At 47.3% G+C, this 25,871-nt stretch overlaps 1 protein-coding gene across 13 annotated transcripts in view; it reads left to right on the top strand.

Moving 5' to 3' along the window:
* The window catches only part of GRAMD1B (GRAM domain containing 1B), a 163,853-nt gene that overhangs the window by 95,261 nt on the left and 42,721 nt on the right, over window positions 1–25,871 (top strand). For 12 of the 13 annotated variants that reach the window (XM_046685668.1, XM_046685669.1, XM_046685670.1 and 9 more), the window contains one exon: window positions 22,418–22,628. In XM_046685668.1, the coding sequence (XP_046541624.1) occupies window positions 22,418–22,628 (211 nt within the window). Of the gene's footprint in view, window positions 1–6,742; window positions 6,769–22,417; window positions 22,629–25,871 lie in introns of those variants that run through there. The other variant, XM_046685680.1, reaches the window with a different exon arrangement.

A 25,871-nucleotide genomic window follows, 5' to 3' on the forward strand; every position in this document is an offset into this window, starting at 1 on the left:
ACCTGGCCTTCACTCCCAGACATTCTGATTTAATTGGTATGGGGTGTGACCTGAGCATTGGGATATGTGAAAACTCCTAGGTGATAGTAAAGTGCAGCAAAGTTTGGGAACTACTGGCATGGCCCATTCAGTGGATTTATAGCTGGTCCTGGCTGAAAATCTAAAATTGATGGTTGGCCGGGAACATTTAGAAAAGAAAAAGGTGACACTCATAGGGTTACAAGAAAATTAAGGGAGAGAGTTGGCAGGCATGGTGAAATGAGCTTTGCCTAGTATGTGGAAGGAGCCCTAACCCCAGCATGGTCTGTTCCCAGTGGGCTGGGGGCTTGGTCCTTTTTGTCCCGCTGGGCTGAATTTGGCTCTAGGGGAGGCTTTTCCATCTGCTAAAGCTTGACCTAAAGGGTAGGCACTGGTTTAGTGGGAGTGTTGGTATGCCATGGAGCGAGAGTAGTGTTAGAGCTGTCTGAATCCTGGGCTCCCTCCCCCCCATAGTTCTGGCCATTTCTTGCTTCAGGTTTTAATTACGTAGACATCATTGCTCCTCATGTGAGAGATGCAGTATTAATGAGAGGTCTTGGGTTACAGCTGGGTCAGAGGCAATCAGTATACTCATTTGGACACCCCTAGCCTGGCTTCTGTGGATTAAAGTCAAAGAGGGCAGAGTGGAGGTCTGTGGACCATCAGTTCTCTTGCATTAATGGCTCATAAAACATGGGCGATGTCCTGAGTGTTAATTCTGGGAAAAGTAATTTAAAGGGTCTCGTGAGTATCTGATGATTGGGGTGCTCCAACTCTTGTATACCATAGGGGCTGACTTAAAAGACCTTTAATGGCCCCTTCTCATTTTTTTAATTCATTGGACATATGTGGATCTCTCTGGCTAAGAATTTAGTTTTTTTCTCTCTTCCAAACTTTATGAAAGACTGTTGTGTTTATGTTCCACTTCTGCTTCCTTGCCCTCTTTCGCTCTTTGACTACCGCCAGTTGATGGAAGCAGCATTGCACCATGGCTGAGAATGGACTCTGGAGTCAGAATGTTGGGAGATGAGTCCTGGTTTCTCTATCTACCATCTAGGTGATCTGGAAAATTATTTAATCTCTGAGATATCTCAATTTCCTTATCTGTAAAGTTGCATTGATGCAAAGATTAATTGAGGAAATTACCTATTAAATGTATAAAAACTGTGTCTGGCTCATAGAATGTTCTAAGTGCTTTTAGCCATTTTATTATTACTGCATAACCTGAGGGCAGGGATGGTGTCTTACTCATCTGAGCTGCTTTTTGCTCATCACTATAGTAATATATCATTGAGCATCCAGTCAGGAGATAGAAACCACACTAGTAAATTGAACGGGAAAGATTTAATATTAAGAATCGTTAACAAGTAAAAAGGTACAGAGGACTCTGAAGAATGCAGGAGTAGCAGATAGATGTAAGAAGAAGCCACTACCTGTAAGATTGAGGCAGAGCGCTCAGTAAAGGAACGAACTGCTAGGGGTGCCCCCTGTGCAAGGCTAAGATTCAGAGGTCGTTGGAGAGGATGTGGCTCAGTAGGTTCCTGAGGTGCTGCAGGCTGGAGCAGATAAACTGGAAACTCACTGCTGTGGGGTGCCAGTGAGACTCACTGGGAAGCTGGCGAAATGTTCACAAGGTGCAGCTGCAGCATCACAAGGTGGGGCGAAGAAGGGTGGATTTGGAGCTGAGGGGCAGTAAATGGGCAACTGGCCTAAGGAGGAGCAATGGAACTTACTTTGCAGGGTTGTTTTGAGAGTTAAATGCAATATTGTGCTGGTAACCGGTTATGATTAAATGCAGTAACCTTTGAAGTGCCTTTTACTTAGTAGATGTTATTTCTGGAGGTAGCATGGTGAGGTGTGGACATCGATTTGAGAAATACCTGCGTGACCTTGGGTAAGGGTAGGCTTCTATACTCAGTTTCCTCATCTGTTTGATTAAATAAAAGTTGTGTAAGTAACTAAAATATGTACCTAGCTCGTGGTAGATTCTCAGTAGATGTTAGATCTCTGTTCCTTTTCCTTCTTTCACTTACCCCACACACTTCAGGAAGCTCCTTGATGTTTGTAAAAGCATCTGTGGTTTGGATGATAATAGTAATATAATCAGGTTTACTTTTGTCTATCATTCCCCACAATTCAACAAATTCAGATTTAGTTAAAATATTTGAAATACTTGCTATGTAAAAAGTCTTGTTTTTGTTGGAATGGGAGTATGGTTCAAAGATGTAATAAGACTTTATCCTTTCTCAGCTCTATCTGTCATTCTTATCAACAACAGTTATTAAACGCTTGAGGTGAACAAGATCCTGTGTAGACACTAACCTTCATTTTACAGAATGGGACTAATTGGTTCACTTGGATTTGCAGATGTACCTTAACTTCTCTTTCTTCCCCCGATTCCTCCAGAGTGCTCTTTAGAAAGTGCTTTTGATTCTGCACAGAACTCCCAGAAACCTCTTTTCCTTTCAAAAATAGAAGCTGATGTCAGTTTTCTGTATCTCTAAGGGAAAGGTTTAATTCAGAAAAAGGTACCTACTTATACCTCAGTTTCCTCAATTCATTTGCAGAAAAGCAGTCTGGGAATTTATGCACCAAGTAGCTGTGAAAATGTGGAGATTGGGTCTGGGGGCCCGAGAAGTTCCATGTGTGGAAGTCCACTTGGCTTTGTTATGGTCACAGGGTGCGCTCTTGGACTCAGCTGGCCTTCTCCCAGTTTGTGCCGTGACTTTCAAGGAGGATGAGGGGAGCAGAGCAAATCTATAAACTCTGTTAGTAAAAAATAGCCCCCTGCCCTCCTGATGACAAGTCAGTAGCACCTGCTTTTCAAACGCAACATAATGGTTAAGAGTGGCAATCTGGATTTCAGATACTGAAATTAACTAATACTCTACTGTTTATTAACTAAATACTATAGGGAAGTTACTAAACCCTGTACCTCTTAGTTTTCTCATCAGAAAAATGGGAGTGATAGATACCTTTTCTAAATGTTGTTGGTAGGATTAAATGAGATCATTCATATCAGAGACTTAGCAAATTGCCTTGCACATAGAAAGTATTTCTGTTTCTGTTTATTACCAGGATAATTTTGGTTTTATGTAGCCCATGTGAGGAGCTTCTAATCATGAAAGAAAGGCTTACGTTTTATAACACAGTAGACATAATCCAGATTCTCTGATTTCTTACTCTGTCACTTTCTTATTATTTATGAGGTACAATTTGGGAGGAGCAGACAAAGGACATTTTGGTGACTGAGGAAATACTGTGCACATACCTTATGTATCTTAAGGAGCTTTTGAGATTTTTCTTAGGTTCAGATTCAATTGAAGGCTTCTGAATACCTGTCTCACCACTAGAAGATATCTTTCATTGTTTTTTTTAAAAATAGCTCTTTTTTTTTTTTTGAGGAAGATTAGCCCTGAGCTAACATCTCTGCCCATCTTCCTCTACTTCACATGTGGGACACCTGTCACAGCTTGGCTTGACAAGCAGTGCGTAAGTCCACACCCAGGATCTGAACCCTGGAACACCGAAGCGGAACGTGCAAACTTAATTGCTGCACCACTGGGCCAGCCTCTACTGGTTTTGACCAATATCGGTAATAATAATAGTTTTCATTTACTGGACAGATACTTTGTGTCAGACATAGTGAAAAGTTTGTTACATGTATTTACCTCATTTAATACTCACACAATCCAGTAAGATTCTTTTATTTTTGTGATTAAAGATTAAGAAGTCTGAAGCTTAGTGAGGTTAACTTTTCAAAAGTCACAAAATTAGTCATTGAGTGAACCAGCATTTGTCAGGTTTGTCTGATCTGTGACCCTGCCGTTTTAACCCTTAGTATCGGTCTCACCATGAAGATACTAACGATACAGGGCTGTGTAGAGCTGTTTGGGAAGAAAGATGAATCTGTGCATTTTATAGTGGAAAAAGCAAAGCTCCTGAAAAGTTGGCATGATTTTTCCAGAGTCACAAAGTAGTGGGGAAGCCAGGACTAGGGTGCTGGCTGGTTGACTTCACCAGCCCCTTCGTTTACTGTCTTAATGGAGGACAGGACATTCGGTGCAAAGATATTTACTGACTACCTGTGCCGTACCCAGTACACCTACGTGTTGGAGGAACATGAAAGAAATAGCCTACAATCTTCTTAGGGAGATAAAACCAACAGAGGGAACAACAGAAACTACAATTAACTTCTAACTTGTGTACTATGGTTTATAAAGGCAGGAGTGAAGGAGGTGACCAACTTCTCTTGGGTGCTTTTCCACACCTTTATTTTATTTCATCAGTTTCAACAATGTAATGGAGGCAATACATGTTACTGACTTTTTCAGATGAAGAAACTTGAGTCTGAGGTGGGGGTAGGTGGGAGACTTACTCAGGGTCACTTAGCTTTGAATGCAGGTCTGACTCCGAAGTCCAAGATCTTTTCATGGAGTAACAAAATAGGAGGCAGGTGGGCCCTCCAAAGCAAGAAAGACGTTTCAGAAGAATCAGAACTGAGCCAGATGAGTAGGGGTGGGTAGAATTGGGGTAGGGCTTGTATCCTAGGGCATTACCAGTACGCTTTTTTTTAAATCAAGATTTTTTTTTGCTGGGGAAGATTTGTCCTGAGTTAACATCTGTTGCCAGTCTCCCTTTTAATATGTGGGTCACCACCACAGCATGGCCACTAACGAGTAGTGTACGTTTATGCTCTGGAACTGAACCTGGGCTGCCAAAGCGGGGTGTACCAAACTTAACTGCTAGACCCCTGGGGCTGGCCCTAGTACAACTTTCTTTGGAGCTGAAATTCTTCTAGGTAACTGAGGTGGGGGCGAAATAGCCCGAACGCAGGTGCTTCCTAGATACCTTGAAGCTGCTGTTCTCTTAACAGGCTGCCAACAGAAACAATCCTGGAAAGGCCTTTCATGATGAGCTTGTAGTGCTTGGCAATTCCAGGATGAGACCTTTTCCCAGCAGTTGCCCAAGAAGTATTAGCTCTCAGCATGAGTCTGGGGAGTAGGACACAGGTGACATCAATGGATTATAATTATTATTCACCTTCAGCATGTATTCCTGTGCAGCTGCAGCAGAAAGACAAAACCCTGTAGGAACATCCAAAGTGCGAGGAAGCATAAGCTCCCTCTTTGCTACTCAAAGTGTGGTCCGTGGAATAGCAGCATGGGCATCACCTTGGAGTTCATTAGAAAGGTCGACCCCTGGGCCCTCCCCTAGACCCACAACGTCAGAATCTGTGCTTTAACAAGATCCTGAGTTGATTACACTTTGAGAAACAGCGGGCTAACCATCATTGTTGTTTTTGTTGTCTGTTTTGTCCCTAGTTTGGGATTCCACTACCACCCCCTCAGGAGGTGAGGGTGGTTCTCCCCAGATTCACAGTCACACTTGGTGGGTTAGGTAGCTCATTATCATGGGGGTTTAGAGTCAGGTGATCTGGATTCCCAGCTTAGCCTTTCTTGCCCTGGGACCTTCCACCCGTCCAGGGCTCGGCATCCTTATGTTAGATTTGGTCATAATGAGGCCTATATATAGATGATTGTTGTGGAAATCAAATGAATTAACAGGAGTGAGAGTGCTTTGTAAGCCGTAAGTGACTTTCAAAATAGTCGTTAATATTGTCGTTGGATAGAATACCTCTCATCTGACCCAGCATTCATCTGGGGGCCATTTCAGTACCAATGTTGCATTTCAGTGAAAGGACAGGAGAGAAAATGATTTTCGGAGGCGCAGCTTAGAGTGTGAAAACTCAGATGACCTTGCTTTGTCGTGAATGTAAATGCTTTACTTAAGTGTTGTTTTCTCATCCGTCAGAGTCTGACCTGCTCAGGGAGCAGGTGTCTCGGCTGGCTCCCTTGGAAGTCCGGGAGAGGCTCCCCTGAAGAGGCCCTCAGCCGTTTTCTTTTGCAGATTCTGGTCTCCAATGCTGCCTTCCTCTTTTCCTCTGTTCCCAAAGCTCAGGCAGGGAGAGCAGCTGTCAGCCTTTGAAAGATGCAGGGCTCTATTTTGAGCCAGGCGCCTGTGTTTTGATTTAGTGTCACCTCCTTGATACAGCTTGACCTAATAGGCAACACCTGGGAGATAATTGATGGCAGCAAAGGGAGCAGAATCTCTCGGGAGCATCAGCTTGTGTTTTGTCAGATTTGCGGATGAAGAGGAAATAACGCCCGCAGCCCCAGCGCCTCTGTCCTCCAAGCTGGCATGAATAATTGAGAGCTGGCAAGCTGACTGCACCAAAGAGTTGCATTATGTAAAGCGGCAGGCGGCAGGGTGTGTGCGCGTGTGTGTGTGCGCGCGCGTGTGTGTGTGTGCGCAAAGAGGGGTGCGTGTCTGAGTGTGCCTGTGCGCGTGCGTGCAGGAGCTGGCGAACAGCTGTCTGTGAGGGAGGCAGAGGCAGAGGGAGAGAGAAAGGGAGCAAGGGTGAGGGAGAGAGGGACTTCTGCACGGCTGCACGACCACACCAAATAACAGCCGCAGAGGGACGTGGGGGCAAAGAAAATAAAGGGGAGTCATGCTTAAAATTCCAGAGCTGTGCGAAACAGCAGAGAAAGGAAGCTCCCCCAGCTTATGAGAACCCTGCCCCCACTTCCTTCCCCCGTTAGAAACTGGGCTGTGGGGTGGTCATGGAGGTGAGTGTCCTCCGGCGTCCTCAGGGCCCCCGATCCCCGCCCCCGCCCCCCACTGCCCAATGCATGAATGAATGAGTTCCTCTCTGCACTGCACTCTACTACCGTTCCTAATGGCTTCCAGGTTAGTGCTAACTCGTGCTGACGCTTGTGTGTGTGTACGTGTCAGTCTATCTTTGTCTCCTCGGGAGATTTTTTGAAGGGGTGGCTATGCCCGGGTCGGGTTGGGGCCCTGGGGGCTGTAGCGAAGACCTCTCTGCCTGGTTGTGTGCTTTTTCCAGCTGGCCCAGGCTGCTCAGAGCTGCTGAGAACACAAACCTTTCAAGGCAGAGTAAATCCGGAGTCCATGTTGTTTGCTTCTGTTCTGTGTTGGGGGATCAGAAAGCAGGCAGTGTGACATCATGCTGCAGAGATGCCACATTCCTTTCCCTCCCTAGCTTTTCTCTCCCCCTTCCTCCCCTCTTTCTTAGCAGCACTGCTTGAGCTGAGCTTTGGAGCACTGAGGGGTGGGTCCAGGTCGGCTGGAGGGAGGGGTTGAGTTGGGGCTGTTAGGGTACCCTTGGCCAGCAAGACTTACTCAGGGTCCTCTAACTTGGAGAAAGGAGGGCAGAGGATTGAATTAGCGGTGCGTCATGGAGAGCTGGCCCGAGCTTCTGGGGGAGGTGTGGACAGGCCATGTGCTCCTGCTCTCTCCCCACCAGTGTAGCTCTGGGGTGCCCCTGGTGGGGGAGAGGTGACCAGAGCAGTAGTTAGCAAGGGAGGGAGGCAAGCTGGCGGGTTATAAGACAGGCCACCTTCTCAGATATGGACAGAAACTGCTTCTCCCATAGGGAGAGAGCCATGGGACGGATGGACCTGGCTAGCAGAAGGAGAGGGTGAGAGGGGAAGTTGATAGCTCCCGTCTCAGGGAAATAAAGGGATTTGTTTATTCGTTGGCTTAGCCTGCATTTGGCTCAGAGATTTGCCATGTGTTTTCAGAAAATAGACACCCAGTGGCTGGGCCTTCCTCCCCCACACCTCCTTGCATTGTTAGTTATTTGCTTGATTTAGGCAAGTGGAGGGGTAGGGGAGAACTCGGAGCTCTGTCTCCTTGGGGACTCAGCCAAGTGCTCAGCCAGGGCTGCGGAAGGGATTTTTTTTTGCCTCTTTGCCTTCTCTGACACTTGCTAGCAAACTGTGCTTCTGTGGCCACCCCCTCACCCCTCTGCTTCCTGCCTCTCCTCTTTCCCCACAGCTAGCCTTGAGCCGTGGGCACGTTTTTCGCCTTGGCCTTGGATAGTACTCCAGAGTTTAAAGTTTAGGACGAGGGTGGAAAAAGCTGGCCTTGGAAGAAGGGAAGGAGAAAGGGATGTTTTCGGGGGCTGCCTGTGGCAGGACAGTGTCAGGGTCAAGGCTGTGGAAATTAGTACCCCCTTGGGGGAGAACGAAGGAATGGGAGCTTTTAGCATTCTACGTAGAAAAAACTCCCCTGTTTCCTGGCCCTACAAATTTCCTCTGCAGGTGGGAGCAGGCCGGCAGCCCCTTCCCTCAACTTACGGAGTCATCAAGCACAGGTTCCTTGTCTGTGAGACACAGATGCCCTCGTCCCCAACTTGACAGAGGAGAAGCTCATGGAAAAGACCTTTTCAAGGTCATACATTGTTAGACCAGGGATTGGCCAACGGTTTCTGTAAAGGGCCAGAGAGTAAATATTTTAGGCCTTGCTCGCCATGCTGTCTTGGCTGTACCAACTCAACTCTGCTTTGTGCAGCAGAAATGGCCATAGACAATGTATGAACCAATGTGCGTGGCTGGTCCCAATAAAACTTTATTTATGGCCGCTGAAATTTTCATTTCATATAATTTTCACGTATCACAAGATACTCTTTTTATTTTTAACCATTTAAAAATGTAAAAACCATTCTTAGCTCGTGGGTTATACAAAAATGGGTGGCAGGCTGGGTTTGCTCCCTAGGTTGTAGTTTGCTGACCCCTGAATTAGACAGTCCTGTTTAGAAGGCCCTGACGATCACCCGAGACCTTCTTGGAAAAGCGTGAAGGGTGCAGGCAGCCTTTGCTATACACGTTTTTGCACACACACACCCTTCTGTTCTTGGTTACGGACGAGACAGGGCTGGATTCAGTTTTCCTAATGAGCTTGGAACCTCACAGTATTGCCATTGGCCAGTCAGCTTATCTGTAAGTCAGGCAAAAAGATTCAAGGAACAAATGTTTGGATTTAGGAGGGAAAACGTTTGCTAAGGACTTGACATCTCCAGATAAGAGAATCTCTAGGGGCTGTGGTTTTGCATCTGGCCTGGAGATATTCATGTAAATGTTCAGAATTGTAGTATAACCTGAGTTGGATGAGAGGTGGGTGGATTCTTCACCATCTCACCGGAACTCGGGTTTGTCTGGTTGGGGAAAGGAGTGGGGGGTGTTCCTTATGGGCATCTGCACGTATATGTTACACATGCATGCACTCTCCTTATCCTGCAGGCTGTAGCCAGAGACTCATAAGAGAGTAGTGACTAATTCCAGATTCCCCTGATTCAGAAGATGACTCCAAAAATATATGTTTGCTCTGATTTCCGAAGCACATGGGGCGACGGCTCTGCTCTATTCTGAGCTTATCGGAGTGCTTCTCTTGCAGTATGACATCCATTTCTGGGCTCCACAGTTTAAGGGGGATTGAGATGAACTGGAATTCATTCGGAGGAGAGTGAACCCAATGGCTGAGGGATCCATAGCCACGCTCTGTGAGGGATGGCTGGAGGGACCAGCAAGTCTGGAGGAGAAAAGACTGAGGGAGCATGAGAGCCATGTTCAAATTGCATGTGGAAGAGGAATCAGATTTATTCTATGGCTGCCAAGTGAATAGCAGTAGGACCTTTGGTAGGAAACCACAGGAAACAGTTGGCGCTTAAAATAAAGAGTTGCCCAAAGGTGAAATGAGTTACGTCATCAATAAAATACTTCTCTGTCACTTGAGGTGTAATCTAAACAAAGGTTTGGTGGAGATGATGTAGGGGAAATGATTTTTAACTTCTGAAAATAGGTTTGAGGAGTTAGAATCATTCCACTGAAAGAAAGAGGGTAGGAACAGAAGACAGGTGATAGCTGACCTCATGTCTGGGAAAGCTCGAATAGAAGAAAATGGTGTTAAGTGCATCATAGCAGATTTTTGTTGCAATCATGACGAACTTCCTGATGGTAGCAGGCGACATTGAGAAGGGTCACAAAGGGAAGTCCTGGAATTTTGTACCCTGCATCTACTTTAAATTAGGAGAAAGCCTCTCTTGGGTGAGTTGGTATCTGCCTGCAGCCAGGCAGATGGGCTGACCTCTTCCTGTCTTCTTTGTTCTAAAATTTCTGTGATTTTAGCATAATGGGTATTCTTGGGTCTGTTTCTGTTTGATCTCTAGCAGAAGGTAAGTACGGACTGGGTTTGAATCCCTAGGGGTCAGGAAGGGATTAACCATACACTTGGCTCTAACCACAAGGTTAGGGAGGAGTGATAAGAGGGGCCCGGTGCACCAAACGCTGTCATTTCGTCTCATCCACATACGCCCTGCACACGCTGACTGCCTAGCTAGGAGCCTTCTTCTGACCTCTGGTGCCTGAGGTGGTGTGGCCCTGACCAGAGGGAAAGCTGGGGATGCTAAATTAACTTGGGGCCCAGACTGCCTGGCTCTCATTTCTGGACCTTTGCCTAATTTAGATCTGAGTCCCTCTGTCTCAGACAAGCTACTGCTCTCAGTAGTTCACGATGAATCCTTTATATGCTCTTTGTCATCCTTGAGTCTTTGTGGAGATTCGGTGGCATCCACACTCATTCTTCTTGCGTAGTTTGCCCCCAGATCACACACAGGGAAGGGGCTGAGTCAGGACTGCCTGGCTCCCTTCACAGGTCATAACGGGAGATGTTTTGACTGAATCCAAGTAGCTCTTACTGCATGCTGTTACTTAATGACATGTCTGCATCTCCCACTAGATTGTGGTGAGTTCCTTAGCGGTAAACCCTGTGTCCCTAATGTTTAGAACATTACCTGCCTGGCACGGAGCCTGGTCTCTTCAACTGTTTGTGGCGTAGGTGGATGGATGGATCCTGTGCAAGTTCTTTTCAGTTTCAGTAGCCTCATTTCTCTTGCTGAGGATGGGGGAGAGGCCCTTGATGAGCAAACTTAGAAGCTGGAAGTTCATTCAGTTGAACTCCACCCTGCCTTGTTCCAGTGGTTTGTGGCCTCCCAGTGGACTGGAAATCTCTTTCTAGGATGGAGCTTCCTGGGATAGCTTAGCACCTTTTCTCCTTTCACAAGGTCCCATTCTCCTGGATGGTGAGGCTTCTCAAATACTTTGGGTGGGATCGTACTTAAATTTGCAAATATTAAGTCCCTACTGTGTACCCAATATTGTGCTAAATACTGTGTATTCAATCTTTGCGTATCTACAGAGAACCGTGACACAGTCGCTGCCCCATGGGGCCCTCAGGATGAATAAGTATCACAAAGTTGGAGGCACATAGTGGGTGCTCAATAAATGCTTGTTTAATGACATCGAGTCAGCAAGGTTAGCTTAATTTTGAAAGACTGAAAGGTAGAGACAGCTGGATGGATAACGATCTCGAGAATCATGGAGAAACAAGGACCATGGCATTTAAAAATCCCTTTAGAGCTTTCCAAACATGTATGAGGCCACCTGGTGAGCCCTTTTTCTCTCATTGGAAATCAGAAGCAGGGGCTGGATGGCTGTGGTCAGGGCCTTGCAGAGGGGATTCCTGCATCCGGTGGGAGGTTGGCTCACATGACCACTGAAGCCCCTTCCAAACTACAGACTGTTATTGTAGATCAGTTCAGCTAATACTGCCTGTGGACCCAGCAGGACGGTCTCTCAAACGTTAGGCATTTGTCCCATCGTGAAAAATCTCAGGGAAAGGAAATTGTACAACATGAGTTAGTTCCTGTGTTTAATTTCAGGGTCTTCTGCTTCATAGAAGTCTTTATCCTCCCAGGCCCGTGGAAGGAGGGACCAGCTGAAGATTGCATAGCAACAGTCTGTATCGCCATCCCTTGTCTTTGCCATGTGGGAAGGATGGAAGTTAGAAACAGGATTCAGCGTCTTAACTGGGAATTTGCTTTCTACTTCTAACACTTTTTTTTGCTTGTTGAGCAGTTATAGGATGCCCTTTACTTTGGGGATGCACTATCTAATTAGATGATTTTGTTTGTTTTAAGATTCTGCCTCTCACCCTAGTAAGGTAGGTTTTGATTGTTCAATAGACAAGGAACACAGGTACACAGAAGGATAAAGTGATTTTTTTTCTCAAGGACATGAACCAGTTTGGAATTTAAACTCAGACATTTACACTGATGTCTAGACAAAGTGACCAAGCCAGCAAAGAGTCTGGAAGTGATGTCATATTATAGTTTTCGTGGATCCAAAAGTCAGAATAAGAACCAATGGGCTGGTGTTAGAAGAAAGCAGATTTGGTTCAGGCTTAAGAAAGAAATAGCTAACAGAGTGGCTGAACAGTGGAATGAGCAGCTTTTTTTTTTTCACCCACCCATGGTTTTTTCTTTTTTTGTCTCCCCAAGTCTCAGTATATAGTTGTAGGTCATTCTAGTTCTTTTATGCAGGATGCTGCCACAATGTGGCTTGATGAGCGGTACTAGGTCTGCGCCCAGGATCTGGACCGGTGAACCCCGGGCTGCCAAAGTGGAGTGCGCAAACGTAACCACTGAGCCACAGGGTTGGCCCAGAATGATCAGCTTTCAAAAGAGCTCGTTGCTTTTCATGCAATACGTATCTGTGATCCCAGTGTGTGTCATTGTCCTAGAGACTTTGGGGAGCCACGTAGTAGACGAGGCCCCAGCCCCTGTGGAGCATTCAATCTAGTGATGGACAACTCAATAGCAACAAAAAACAAGACAGTTTCAGCTCCTTATAAGTACCTTGAAGGGGGAAAATGGCATTATATGATAATGATTGCCTGGGGACAGAGAGGCCACTTGAGATGGAGTGGTCCTTCAAGACAGGCTGCCCTGGGGAGGTGACGTTTGAGCTTTGATCTGAATGTTGAAAAGGAACCAAAATTCAAAACTCTGAAGTAAGAGTTCCAGGCAGAGGAATGAGCAAGTGCAAATATCCTGGGGCAGGGGTGAACTTGGTATGTTCAAGGAACAGAAAGGCCAGAAAAGAGTGAGGGAGAAAGTGGTACAAGATGAAATTGAGGAAACAGTTCCGTTAGTTCAGATTCTTGGAGTTGGATCTCAAGTCATTAAGTACATCTCTTAGGGGATAGAACCTCTTCCTCTAGAAGGTTAGGACAAGGATGCAGAGTGGATTGGTACAGCCTGTGAGCCCTTTGGGTAAAACAGTTCATGTCTGACTTCTGACGCTGGTTCTGTGGCATCATCAGAGTTTTCAAAGATTGTCATAATTTGTTCCTGTTCAAAATGTCCTTAGAGATAACAGGAGCTCTGGTTTTTCCCTCAGCTCTGGCAGGACCCAAACAAACTTATTTTGTTTTTGCAGGAAGGGGGAAAGTGGGTCAGGCTGTTTTGGCATTTCAGGCATGGAGTCCTGGTTCTATTGCAGGCCCTGGTCTCCATGGAAATGAAAAATAGTGTTTGTCATGCCTGTTCCTGAATTGAGTTCCAAACTCTGGGCTGAACAGAAGCTGCAGGAAGGCCAGGGAGTGGGGGAGAGGGATGGATGGAGGCTTCAGCCATTGTGATGAAGGATCTCTTCTCTTTGGCTGAGCAGAATAGAGGAGCAGCCTTTGCTCAGTCTCGGCCCTCTCTCTACCCATCACCTCTCTGGATTGAGAACACCAGCGGAAGGGTAACTGAAGGCCTGCTTTTCTTTGCTTGGCCCCAAAGACTGTCCATGGACCTTGCCGTTATGTTAATTGTCAGTTAATAAATTCATCACCAACTGAAGTCACTGCTAGGACTGGCCCCCACAACAAGGAATTCCTTCCAGGCTTAAGGAGATCACTAATGAGAATGTATCTAGGTATTAGTCAGCTGGCTGCAAATGTTTTGGATGGGTTCTGCCACCTTCCATTCCCCTTGTGAGAGTTAAAAAAATTTTTTTTAACTTTCCATAAATACTTGAACAAGATAGAGAAGGAGGGTTGGGTAGGTGGAGCTTGTTTGCCATAGGAAGTACCCTGAATTATCTACTCTGTATCTACAGAGAATGGGGACCAGTCAGGGACAGAATGCAGAGAGAGGACAGGGCCTGAGCCAGTGTGGACCCTGTGAGCCGATGTTTAGATGACCAGTGGCTAGTTAATGAGTCTGGAGCATTGTCAGGCTTCTATTTCTAAGGTATCTCTGCCAGTGGTCTGAGCTGGCAACAGATTAGTTCCACCTTCTTGGTTCCAAAGTTCAGACAGAGCCTGTCCATGCACACCTTGTATACTTTACCCAGGGGCCCAACCTGGAAGGCCCCCAGGGAATTTCAGCAAGACACTCAACTAGATGAGAGAGAACAAGATGTTCATCTCTGTTGGAATCTTGCTCTTGTAGCAGTTCAGGGAGGCCCATTCTGTGTCAGCCTCTGCAGTTGGCATTGTACGAACTGTGACAGGAAAGAAAGGCATTATCCCGGGAGCCCTCTCCTGTCCAGCCCCTTGCTGAAATGCAGCGTGTTGCTACATCCAGGCCAAAGTGTGGCCTGCTGGGACCAGGCTGTGGCTCAGCTGGAGCATAAGTTGGTGAGAGAACCTCTACGCCATTAAACAACAACAATAACAAAACATCTCTGCTAGATAACATCTCTCCTAGAAGCTGTCCGGCCCCTTTCTTCAACCAGGAAACCACAGTTTGACACAAAAGGCACAGCTGGCTTCCTCCCTTAGAGAAGGAATTGAATTCGATGGCAGAGTTATTGCCAGGTTTAGATTCCAAGTGATAGGCCCACAAAGAGGGGGTTCCACGCATGGTCATGGGGAGCTTCTCTTAGGGGGAAGCAAGGGTACATTTCTCATCCTTTCAAACCTCCACCCCATCCAGTGTCCTAACAAGTGTGGGTGAAAAAGCCATTGAGACTTGCACTGTTGAACACCCTGGGTCTGGGTGGTGAGGTGACCAACTGATTGTTCACCCCATGGTGGACAGTCATGTCGTTGCTCGGGACCTGTGCTTCCCATCCATAACAGTGAGAGGATTGGACTGCTTGAGCCCTTTCTCTGCACCAGTCATCCCATGGCGATCTGAGACTGCGTTTTTATTTTCATGGATAAAGGGAGCCAAGACAGGAGCTCCAGGATGTTATGATAAGGAGTGAAATAAGCCTGGGAAGATTTTTTTCCAAGTGACTTGGTATTTTGCTCTCTGAGGAGGGTCCAAGGGGAATTTGGGGCCCTGCTGGGATTTGTGGATTTGGGCCATTCCCAGATACCTTGCTGTGGTTTTATGAGGGTACAGAGACACTGTTAAGTGACAAGCAGGAATAAAGAGAGGAACTGAAAAACAACTACCTTCAGGGAGTCCTAGTAAGCTCTGAATTTGGAACAAGTTTAGGTGGACAGACCTAATAGAGGCATTTGCAGGCAACATGTAAATTTCATGCTAATGTTATGCAAATACACCTGTGGTCTTCCTATCTCAGACACTTAAGCATGTGCTAGGGGGAAATTCAAAGTGGAGCTGGCTAATTTGCATGGATATTTGCAGTGCTATTTTAAAGAACTGAGGAGGATTATTGATGAAACTTTGGAATTGGCATGGGAAGGAAGGTATGTAGCTAGATAACAGAATAATTGTCTGTTAGGAATTAGGGACCACTAGATATCAGAATCAGCTTTAACCAGATGCTACCAAAGGCAAGGAGGGGTGAGGTGCTTGTAACACGGCTGTGGGCGTAAGCTCTAATGGTGATTATTGGGCTCCTATACCAAAAGAAGATGACATTGTCCTGTCAGCTACTGAGCCATATAGCCTTACCTTGAGAATCATAGCCTCATGCCCACTCCCCATCAGCTCGACTTCAGGTTCTTCTCCATTGGCAGTTCTTATGACAAGCTCAACTGACTTACCATTCCAGCGAGTCCACCCACCAGGTAGACAGTGAACAGCTGATACACTCAAAAAGTTGTAAGCAGGTTTCTGTTATCTGGGGCAGATACATCACTTACCCCTTGATACTTAGAAGATTAGTCCTTGGGAGCAGTGGTTCTAAAATTTTAGAGTGTGTCAGAATCAGCTATGGTGTTTGTTTTAAGTACAGATTTGTAAGACCATCTGCTGGAAATTTTCACTTGTTGAATGGGGATGAGGCTGGCATTCTGTACCGTAAGTCACCCCGGGTGGATCTGGTCCCCACTATAGAAAGTAATGCTTGGGAGCATTTAAAGCATGTCCACACAACCCTCTGAGAAAGAGGCCAAGGATGTTTATTCCACATTTTACAGAGAGGAACAAAAGCCTTCTTAATAATAATAGATAATAATAGCATTTATTATGTGTCAAGCACTGCACTAAATATTTTATTTCTGTTGATTCATTTAACAGAACAGTTCTATGGGGTAGGTGTTAGTATCTCTCATTTGTCCGATGGTAAAAATGAGGCTTAGAGGCCAGGGTCACACAGCAAGTGGCAGAGCTGGGACTCAGCCCTGAGCCTGCTGACACCACAGACTGACGATGAATCCTGACCCTGCAAGGCCCAAGCAGGCCCTCAGCAAACAAATGTTTCATTTGAAACTGGCTTTCTAAGTTTCTAACTAAATGCTCTTCCTTTAGGTTGGAATGTCTGGAATGTATCAGACGATCTTAACGAAATTACCGGTGCCACGGCACTGAAACTACTTAGCCGCACATCTGATCGTCCAAGTCGTGCCAGGGTTGGGCTTAGAGGAGACAAGAGAGTGGACGTGGAGTGTCCAGGTTGGGGGAGGAGGGTGGGAATGTGACTGGGAATGAGCCAGGGCGGTGGGACACACCGTGGCGAGAGAGACGGAGAGGAGCTGCGACAGTCTGAGCAGGTGGAGGCGCAGGGGTGCAGAGTGACAGGTACACATTTTGCAACCTCTAGGGCAGAAATTATTAATTTCTCTGGAGGCCAGCAAGTTAACTCGAACAAGGAACACTGGAGTACCAGCTAACTACTCTGCTCTGCTCAGGGTTCTAAAAAGTATTGGGGTGGCTGATCAGGGAGCTAGCTTGCAGACAAAATCTACCTGTGCCTGCAGGACCACATTGGGTATAAGGATGGGGGAAAAAAAGGCCAAGCAAAGTAGTGTGATGGCTCCCATGTCTTGAGTGTAAGTGGGAGATGCTGCAAAGAGAGACACTGCAGAAAGCCCAAAGATCCTTTCTCCTCTTTCCATATGTCCCTCTTTCTCAAGGATGTCAGCTAGATCTAAGTGTAGGAAGTAGGATCAAACTGTAGCATGAGGTGTTGTGGCCAGACTTAAGGAAGCCCTGTTTGTTAGCAAGGTAACCAGGAAAAGAGTGAAATAGTCTTTATTGGATGGAGGTCTTAAAAATAGGAGAGATGGGAAATGAGTGCATGACCTCTGGGCCCCCCTGCAGTTGGCTAAAGGTGGCTGGCTGGTGGGGGTCTCAGTGGACCTATTACTGGGGAGAGTTGATGATTATGGAATCTCTTAAGCATCAGCTCAATCACGTTATGCTTCAATAGCGTGTAATTTCTTGTAATGCTTTGTGTATTCCATATTCTTTTAGGCCTTAATACCTTTGTTCATACTGGGGTTTTTTTTGTTTTGTTTTTTCAGGAACACTCTCTTCCCTCCTGTTACCAGGCCCATCGCCTGGCTAACTCTAATACAATTTTCAGAACCCAACTCAAGTCTCAAGTGCATCTCCTCAAGGAAGCCTGTCTCTCAAGTCTGGCTAAGATTCCTTCACTCTTTCCTGTCACACCACTCACTGCTTATAGTACAATGAGAGGAATCCATGTCCAGCTCTTCCTGACTACAGTGTCCCAAACACAAAGATCCTTTCTTACTCACTAATATGAACTTGAATGCTTAGCACTATGCCAGGTGCTCAGTAAATGTTTGTGGAACAGAAGATTCAGAAAGGAAGTCATATCACCTTGGCCAGGCACTTAACCTCCCTGTTTCTCACGTTTCTTACATGTGAAGTTACAAGTGGATGCATTAATTCTCAACTCTTGAAGGGGGTCTAACAGCTCCTCCAATACCAGTCTTCCTTCCCTTCCTGTAGCACATCTAAGGCCATCTTTAGCTTTAAAATTCCAAGATTCTGAAATATAATGCAATGTGCTATTATTGATAATGGTGACAGGACCAGATTAATGACACATCATAGAGTTTATTTGAAAGACACAATACTATAGGTTTTGAGATATATAGGAATGGTTTCGTTTGCTCAGCAGGACATCTAAATCTAAAGGATAATGGGGGTGCCTTTTAAAAGAGTTTTAGGAATTGAGCAAGTCTAGCAGCGATTTTGCTGAGTTAGAACCATAGCTCCAAACGTCTCCTCCTGTGTAGTGAAGGATGGTGGCGAGGCTTGTGGGAGGGTAAGGGGGATATTTGGGCTTAGTCTCGATGTGTAACAGTCAGTCGGTTGGGTGATTGGAGGGGAACTTGCCATTTCAGAGCCAGGAGGAGTGATCAGAAGTGGAGGAGTGAGAGGGCGTGGCACAGGATCTGTAAATAGGCCCCGATGGCTGAGGCAGAGGGTGTGCTGGGAAGAGGAGCCAAAGGTGGAGGCTTCAGAGGTAGCATGAGTAAGATAATTGAGGAAATTCTATACCATGGTTTGGGGTTCAGACTTTATCTAAGGGGATAGGAAACCATAGGGGGGTTTAACCAAGGGAGAGGAAGGTCAAAAATGACAGGTTTACTTTATAGAAAGTTCATTTTGCTAGCAAAATAGAGAATGGCTTGAAGACTGGAGTCAGGAAATTGATTCCTTCTTTCTTTCCATCCACCTAGCTACCCAGTCATCCTTCTCTTCATCCGTCCTTCCATCTGTTCACCCAGCAAACAAACATTACCGAATGCTTGGTTCTGAGGACAGGCTCTTTTAAATTAGATAGGCCTGCGTTTCAAACCCTGTCCTGCCATTTACCCATCTGTCTGACTTTGGGCAAATTACTTAATCTGTCAGTAATTCAATTTCACCTGAAAAGTAGGACTAATAGTAATGTCCACTAATACTTCATAGGTCAGTTGGGGAGATTAAATGAGATAATGCTTGATAAATGCTTGGCACTGTGCCAGTAACTCATAAATATTCATAAGCTTTTACCCAGTTTTATTAATATTAGCAGATTGGAGGTACGGATTTGGGAGCTGTCATGACACTGTGGGATTGTTAAAGCCATGGATATGAAGACCTTCACTAGAATGAGATTCAGTTCAGCAGACATTTACTGAACGCAAACTACTTACAGGGCGTCATGTTGGGCAATGTGGGAGGTGCCAAGGTGTGTGCTTCCAGGAGTGTGTCGGCCTTAATTTTGATACTGGGCAGAGTGTGTTAAATGCTTTAGTCAGTTCATTGGTGGAGATTTAGAAAAATGTTTTGGAGAAGGTAGAGTTTGAGATGGACCTTAAAGGATGAACAGGACTACAGGAGGTAGATACGGAGGGAGACGGCTCTTCCTGCGCAAGTCGTGAGTGGTATGGGAGTCAGGAGGCAGGAGAATGAGACTGCTTATTAAGAAAGCCAGGGGAAGATCAGTAGGACTAGAATATGGGAGCTCTTTAAGAGAGTTTAAGGAGCAATAAGGTGTTGAAATATAAAGTGTCAAATTATTTTCCATAGAGAACTTTGAATTCCATTCTGAGGATTTTGAACTTTAATGTGAATGCTAGTAGTGGGCAGATAGGTAACATGAGGCTTGTATTGAGAAAGATTAAATGACAGTTTCCTCATGAGTATGAGGAAAAGGAGACAGAGGAGACCACTTAGAAGGCTATTGGAAGAGTCTAGGCAAGAGGCATTGAGAACCTGATCCAGGGCCTGACGATGGAAAGGAAGGATGGGTTAAGGAGCTTTAGGGAAATAGAATTGATGGGATTCAGTGACTCACTTTTTGTGCGGTGAGATGGAAGAGCTGGGTTTGCAGCCCGAAAGTCTGGGAAATGATAATGCCGTTGAGAACCGGCAGTAGTGGGAGGAGGTTTGGGAGGAAAGATGCCAGGCTTGGTTTTGAGTCTGAGGTGCTTGTGACACATCTATTCGGAGGAAATGTCCACCTGGCAGCAGATTGTTGGGCTGAAGCTGGAAAATGTGATCAGGGCCAGGAGCAGGTGGAGGAGTCAGTCCTCTGCTTCAAGGCATAGTTGAAGTCATAGAAAGCAGGAGATGGCTTGGGTGGTGAGGGACTCACCTCTGGGGAAGGACTCAATTTCTGGTAGAGGAGCAAGAGAGCAGCCAGTAGCCAAGGCAGGAAGAGGAATGGAAGAGAAGCTGTGTGTCATCAGGGAGAGGAGGAGAGATTTTCAAGAATCAGATGATCAACAGCTTTGTAAGCACAGAGTTTAAAGTGGCAAATAACAATGTAAGTTGTTTATTGACAATTATTGTTAGTATTATAAGTGTTGAAAGCAGAATTTTAGGTATCCTTGGGTGACATGTAGGGTCAGCTGATGTGGGGCCACTCAACGATGAGGGAATCTCATGGACATTTTGGTCATTGAGTGAGATTCATGTGGTTTTGGGTAGTCGGAGTGAGTCTCCTCCAGGTTAGAATTTTTACCCACTCCTTGGCTTGAGTCCCTCAACAGCCATTTGTCAGCGGGAACTCAGAGTTTGAGGAAGGGTAAAGGATCTCCTTTCCATTCCCGAGTCTGGAATCGCCATTTGTGAAGATGTCCCTTATCTAAGAAAGACAGTTGCCAAGCTGTGGGTTCCCTGTGTCTGAGATGGGCCTGTGCTCAGTGTTGTCCACACTCTAGCACTTCTCCCAGCAAACTAGTTGAGGTTAGGGGTAGAGTTCCCGGCTGTTCCTCTGGCAAATGAATCCCGGAAGACAGTTTACACCTTGGAGTACTTGGCTGTGGGTTGAAATTGGCCCATGAGAAAGGAGGGCTACCCCAGAAACGTGAGCATCTGAGCCTGCTCTGCAGGAGCTTCTGGAGGCTTCCCCCCAACTCGCCCCAGGATGTGCCTGAGGATCTGCTTGCCTCCATTCTAAGGCTCGGCTTTTCCGACTGAGGAAAAGGAACGTAATTTCCTTTCTGCGAGGTTTGTAGTAGTGAATGAGTATAGAGAGTCACAGGATGAGGATGTTGCGGATGGGGGGAGAACTTGAAGAGCCTCTTTTTTTAAATCACAGTTATTGTTAGTATTCTAAGGGAATTTCTAAGTTTAAATTCTGTTTGGGAATAAAGCAAAACGTTGGGCCTTACGTGTCTCCATAAATCCTCTGGCCACATTTGTTGTCCTTTCCTCTGGTCGGCTTTGTTCCTTTTCTCCATCAGTTTCCTTCTAGAAGTTAGAGCACCACCTTCGCCCCCTCTGCCCTCCTCCCCACACTTCCTGGTTTGGGCTTTTGGGCTTCCTTCCATTTCTCTCTGCTAAGGATCCTCAGTGGAAGGTTCTGCTGAAAGGGGCATGGTTTTCATTGCAAATGGTCCAGTGGGGCATCTGAGGTTGCAGCTGGAGCTTCATGCAAATGGCAGTGTTCCCAACCCTGCACTCCACTTGCTTAGGGAAGGCTGAGATGATGTGGCCCTTACAGCCTCGGATCCGGGCTGTTCCCAAAGCCTGACCCTGCTCTCTGACTGTTGAGTGGGTGAGAGGGACCCTCGGCTTTTCACTCCCTCCCCTTGTGCTTCTTTGGCTTTCTAGTCTTACACTCGCTTTCCTTCCCTTTTCTCCTGTCTCTTTTCTACTTGACCTTTTCCTTTTCCATCTCTTTCTAACACCTGTTAGAACTTAACTGCATTTAATTTTCCTCTCCTCTTTCTTTCTTCTTCTCTTCTCCTTCTATTCCATTAAGAACACAAGCTAAATATCCAGTAGTAAGTATTTATACAGCTTATAAGCCTTGGTGTAAGTGAATTTGGTTCTGTGGATGTACAGGGTACCTCTTGGAAATGAATTTGGGGGTGGGGGTGGGGAATGGAATGTGAGAACTTCTGTGTTCACCTTTGTCCTGGGCAGGGGGAGCAGGAACCAATATGACTTACAAAGAAATAGTATGGTGTGGATGAGTTACAAGTTAGAACACCCAAATTTTGTTTCTGAGCCCTCTGCCATCAGAGGACACTTAGCTTCTCTTTGCCAAACATAAGTCTTCATTTTTAAAATAGGGATTATGGGACTTGTCACTGCTGCCTCGGGGGAGTGATTTAAGAACCCTATGAAATAATACGTATGTGATGCTTTGAAAAGTAGGATTATTATTGTTATTTTTATGGACAAATATCTCAAAAAAAAAGTAGAACCTGGATTTGCAGCACATATAAAATGAGCTGATAGTATTGGATGATCTCTAATGAGTCTTTCAGCTCTCAAATTCTGTTTTTCCTAGACAGTTCTTGGCATATAATAGGGGTTCTGACGGTATTTGGATGAATGGATGGACAGATGGATATCTAAGTGTCTAATTGCCCTCCTTACTATTTCCCTTTCACATTGGCACCACCGCCCTCTCCTGGCCAGCAGCAGTATTACGGGGCAGTAGGTCCCTAGTTGGGCCAGTTTCTCCCTAGCCCGTAACCCTGGCTCCCTGAGCTGCCTCCTTGGGACCCATCTTCGGCCTTCAATCACTGACAGCTTATCTTTCCTGCTCCTCCCTTTTCCCACCCTACCCGCTGTCTCCATCTGCCCCTGCAGCACTGCCAGTAACTCAAACCGCAGCACGCCGGCCTGCTCCCCCATCCTCCGGAAGCGGTCTCGCTCACCAACCCCACAAAACCCAGACGGAGACACCATGGTGGAGAAGGGCTCAGATCACTCCTCGGACAAGTCCCCGTCCACACCGGAGCAGGGTGTGCAGCGCAGCTGCTCTTCACAGTCTGGCCGGAGTGGGGGCAAAAATTCCAAGGTGAGATGGACACCCCCCCCTCCCCCAGGGACTCTGTACCTCCTTGTTAGCTGGCTGCAGGGATGCTGGTGTTGAGGGGATGGTGAAGTGGGGAACCCCTTCCTTGAGGGACTTGGTGTGATTGACTAGCCCTAGAGACCCAGAGATAGTCGTTATTCAGTGAGGCGAGGGTGGGGCAGGAAGGAGAGACCCTAGTTATGTTTTAACTGCTCAGGTAAGCACTCAGAGAGGGCCCCGGTGCCAATAGGATGATTCCACAAAGACTAGTATCTCCCTTTAGGAGTCCAGGAGCATCCATCACAGACCTCAAGATGTGCAGGAGGAGTGCTCTGGGGATCAGGAGGGGTCATCTGTTTAGCCCTACTTCCTTTTTCAAATTTGGGGTAAAGGGAGCATTATTGCGGGACAACTCTGGTGCCAGGAAGAGGGTCCTCATGGAATGTTGCAGAATGCTGTTTTTAACCTCCGCCCTGGGCATCACCCTGCCTTACCTTCAGTACTAACCCACTTGGTACTCGTCTGGCCAAGAGGACGGTGACAGGGCCTCTCCATCCCTCCCAAGTGTGTTGGCACCTCCACCGGAGCACTGGGCCTTTGCCTCGGGATAGGCATAAGCTAAGCCCTGGGGGTCCCAGGCTAGTTACGGTTCCCCAGAGATTTTCTTCTCCCAGGCCCAGTCCTTTGGGAAGCAGGAGATGTCTTTGTCTAGGTGCTCCTTCAGAAAGCTTCCCTTTTTCTGCTGTACTCAGGCCCTGGGTGGGGGGAGTCAGGGATCCCTGGGAGACATGGGAGCTGGCTTCCTGTCTGAACTTGTCGTTTGATTTCTTGTTCTTCCTCTTCTTCCCCACCATTTCCCAAATACCTTCTTTGCATGCATGGTCTTAGTCTCACAAGCGCCTCTCAAAAGTAAGCCATCTTTTGTCTCTGTGTCTTTGGTCTCCCCTCCGGTGTTGAATTGTCTGTAGTGCTCCGCACCCCTCCCTCTGCCCCCGCCCATTTTGGCCCATGTGTCTTGCTTGGTCCCTTTCCCAGAAGGGCCGGCCCCACTGCCCCTGGCAGGCTGGCTTGAAGTCACTGAGGGACCATTCCCACTGCACCCCAAGTTGGAGAACAGACCCAACCCCCGTCCCCCCATGTCTCTGCCTGCTCCCCATACACTGCCTCGGTCTGGGAATCTGTTCCCTCCTTACATGGTGCCTTCTAGAAGCAGAGTCCTGCCAGGGCTTAGTTCCTTTCTTTGGGGAAGGGAGGCCCCATTCAGTTGGGCTACAGGGCCTGATACCACCTTACAGCTGCTTTGGTGGGTGGTTCCTGATTGCCCAGGTGAGTTGATTGAGCGTCACGAGTTCCCATAGGTGGGTTCCCTGGTGTGGTAGAGTGACCTCAGGAGCTCTCGCTGGCCCGCTCCTTCCCTCTGCCTGCCCGCCCAGAGCTGCTCAGCCTGAGCACCACTTCTGTTCCCACCCACTGCCCAGCCCCGGGCTCGGGGTGTCCTTAGGATCCTGGATTATGATCAGAGGGGACCTTTTTTCCCCAGAGGGCATGGTGTCAGCACCTGGACGTTGGTAGACATTGACAGTAGCCTCTGCCAGGCCCTACAGAGATGACACCAGGTCAGGGAGGCTGTGCCAGAGTCAGCCCAGGACCCCAGGATCTCAGAGGCCTGAGGAGAATGTGGAGGGGGCGGAGGGTGAGCACTAGGTATTTTAGAACGAACGGCGGGGCTCAGGAAAAAATAATACACGGGGGAGGGCATGGATGCAGCCTGGAGAAGAGGAAGCTGAGGGATGACTTAATAATAGTCTCAAGCCTCTCTAAGTGTTTTGGGGAGGAGGGTGAACAGCTGTTCTCTTTCCTGAGGGAAGAACAAGAGGCTGCAGGGCTAATCCTGCAGTCTGTGACCTTCAGGCTGAAAGCGCGTCTTGGCTCTGAGGATTTTAGATGGCTTGCTGGCCGTGGACAGGGGAGGAGGAACTCTGCCAGAGTGAGGAAGCCACCGGAATTCTCTGAGTTCAGGTGGCCCAGCAGGTGCAGGCATGTCTAGGCTCAGGGTTTTGAGATGACCTCTGTCAGCCCCTCCAGAGCCCCTCATGCCTCTGGCTGGGGAGAAGGGCAGGTGTCGCTGGACGTGGGCGTCAGGCTATTCCTTCTCTCTGCTTCTGCCCACGGTCTTTGCACACTTTCCCATCCTGAGGTGAAGCTCTGAGCTTCCTCACCCCCTTATCCCTGTACCTAGCAAGGCGCTCAGTGAGCAGAGCCATACTTATTTATGGCCAGTGGTCACCACTTACAGAGTGCCTCTTTTAGTCGGGTGATGGGTTGAGGTGAGTACCCAGAAATGAGGATTTTTAAAATCTCCTAAATGGTAGCTTTTCTTTGGGAAACGAGTGTGAAGACAGTTTCCCAGCCCCAGGCAGCATTCAGTTTAGGAAGGGAGATGGGAGACATGCCCACATTATCCACAAACTAACCCTGACTTAGAACCACATGAGTAGCTGAGGCTGTTAGATGAAGTCGGAGGCAGGGCGTGTTTCAGGGGGCAGGAGCACGGAACCAGGCAGGAACTCTGGATTTTGGAGAGGCAAACATGAGGCATTATGAAGGGCCTAAGAGCTGGACGTCAATTGAGTTCATCTTGGCCTCCTCCCTTAAGGAGCCAGAGAGGAAGGCAATGGAAGGAGTCTAGGTTTTCTTTCGCTTTGAAGAGCTTGGGTGAGGCAGTGCCTGTCTCCAGCACACATGTGGTCTCAGTTGCCCGGCTTTGGATAGCCGCCTCCCCACCCCGTTCTCTCACCAGCCATGACCACCGCCACCAGCGCTACCGTCCTCTAAGGCAGTTAAAATAGGACTGACTCACGGGGGAGGGGCACCCTACCACCCCAGGTGGAAGCAGTAGCTGCCATGGTCCATCTGGGACATGCGTGTGCAGGACACATGGACTTCAGAAAGAAAATATGAGAGCCACTGTAGGAATTAGGTTCCACACAGGTCAGGGCGTGCACCAGAGAGTGAGGGAAGCTTCAGGGCTGAGGTGAAGAGAGGAGGATGTGCTCTCCTCCCCCGGTGGAACATTGTCTCAGGTTGACCAAATGTATCTGTGGCGAGGGATCTGGTAGCCAGAGCTATTGTCACAGCCAGGCCACCAGGCCAGGTGACCTCATATACTTTACAGGCAAGCTGGAGAGTGCTTTCACTCCTCCTTGGAGCCAGGCCTCACGCACATTGTCTGTCTTCCCCGCTCTG

Source organism: Equus quagga, chromosome 14, assembly GCF_021613505.1.
Source record: "Equus quagga isolate Etosha38 chromosome 14, UCLA_HA_Equagga_1.0, whole genome shotgun sequence".
NCBI lineage: Eukaryota > Metazoa > Chordata > Mammalia > Perissodactyla > Equidae > Equus > Equus quagga.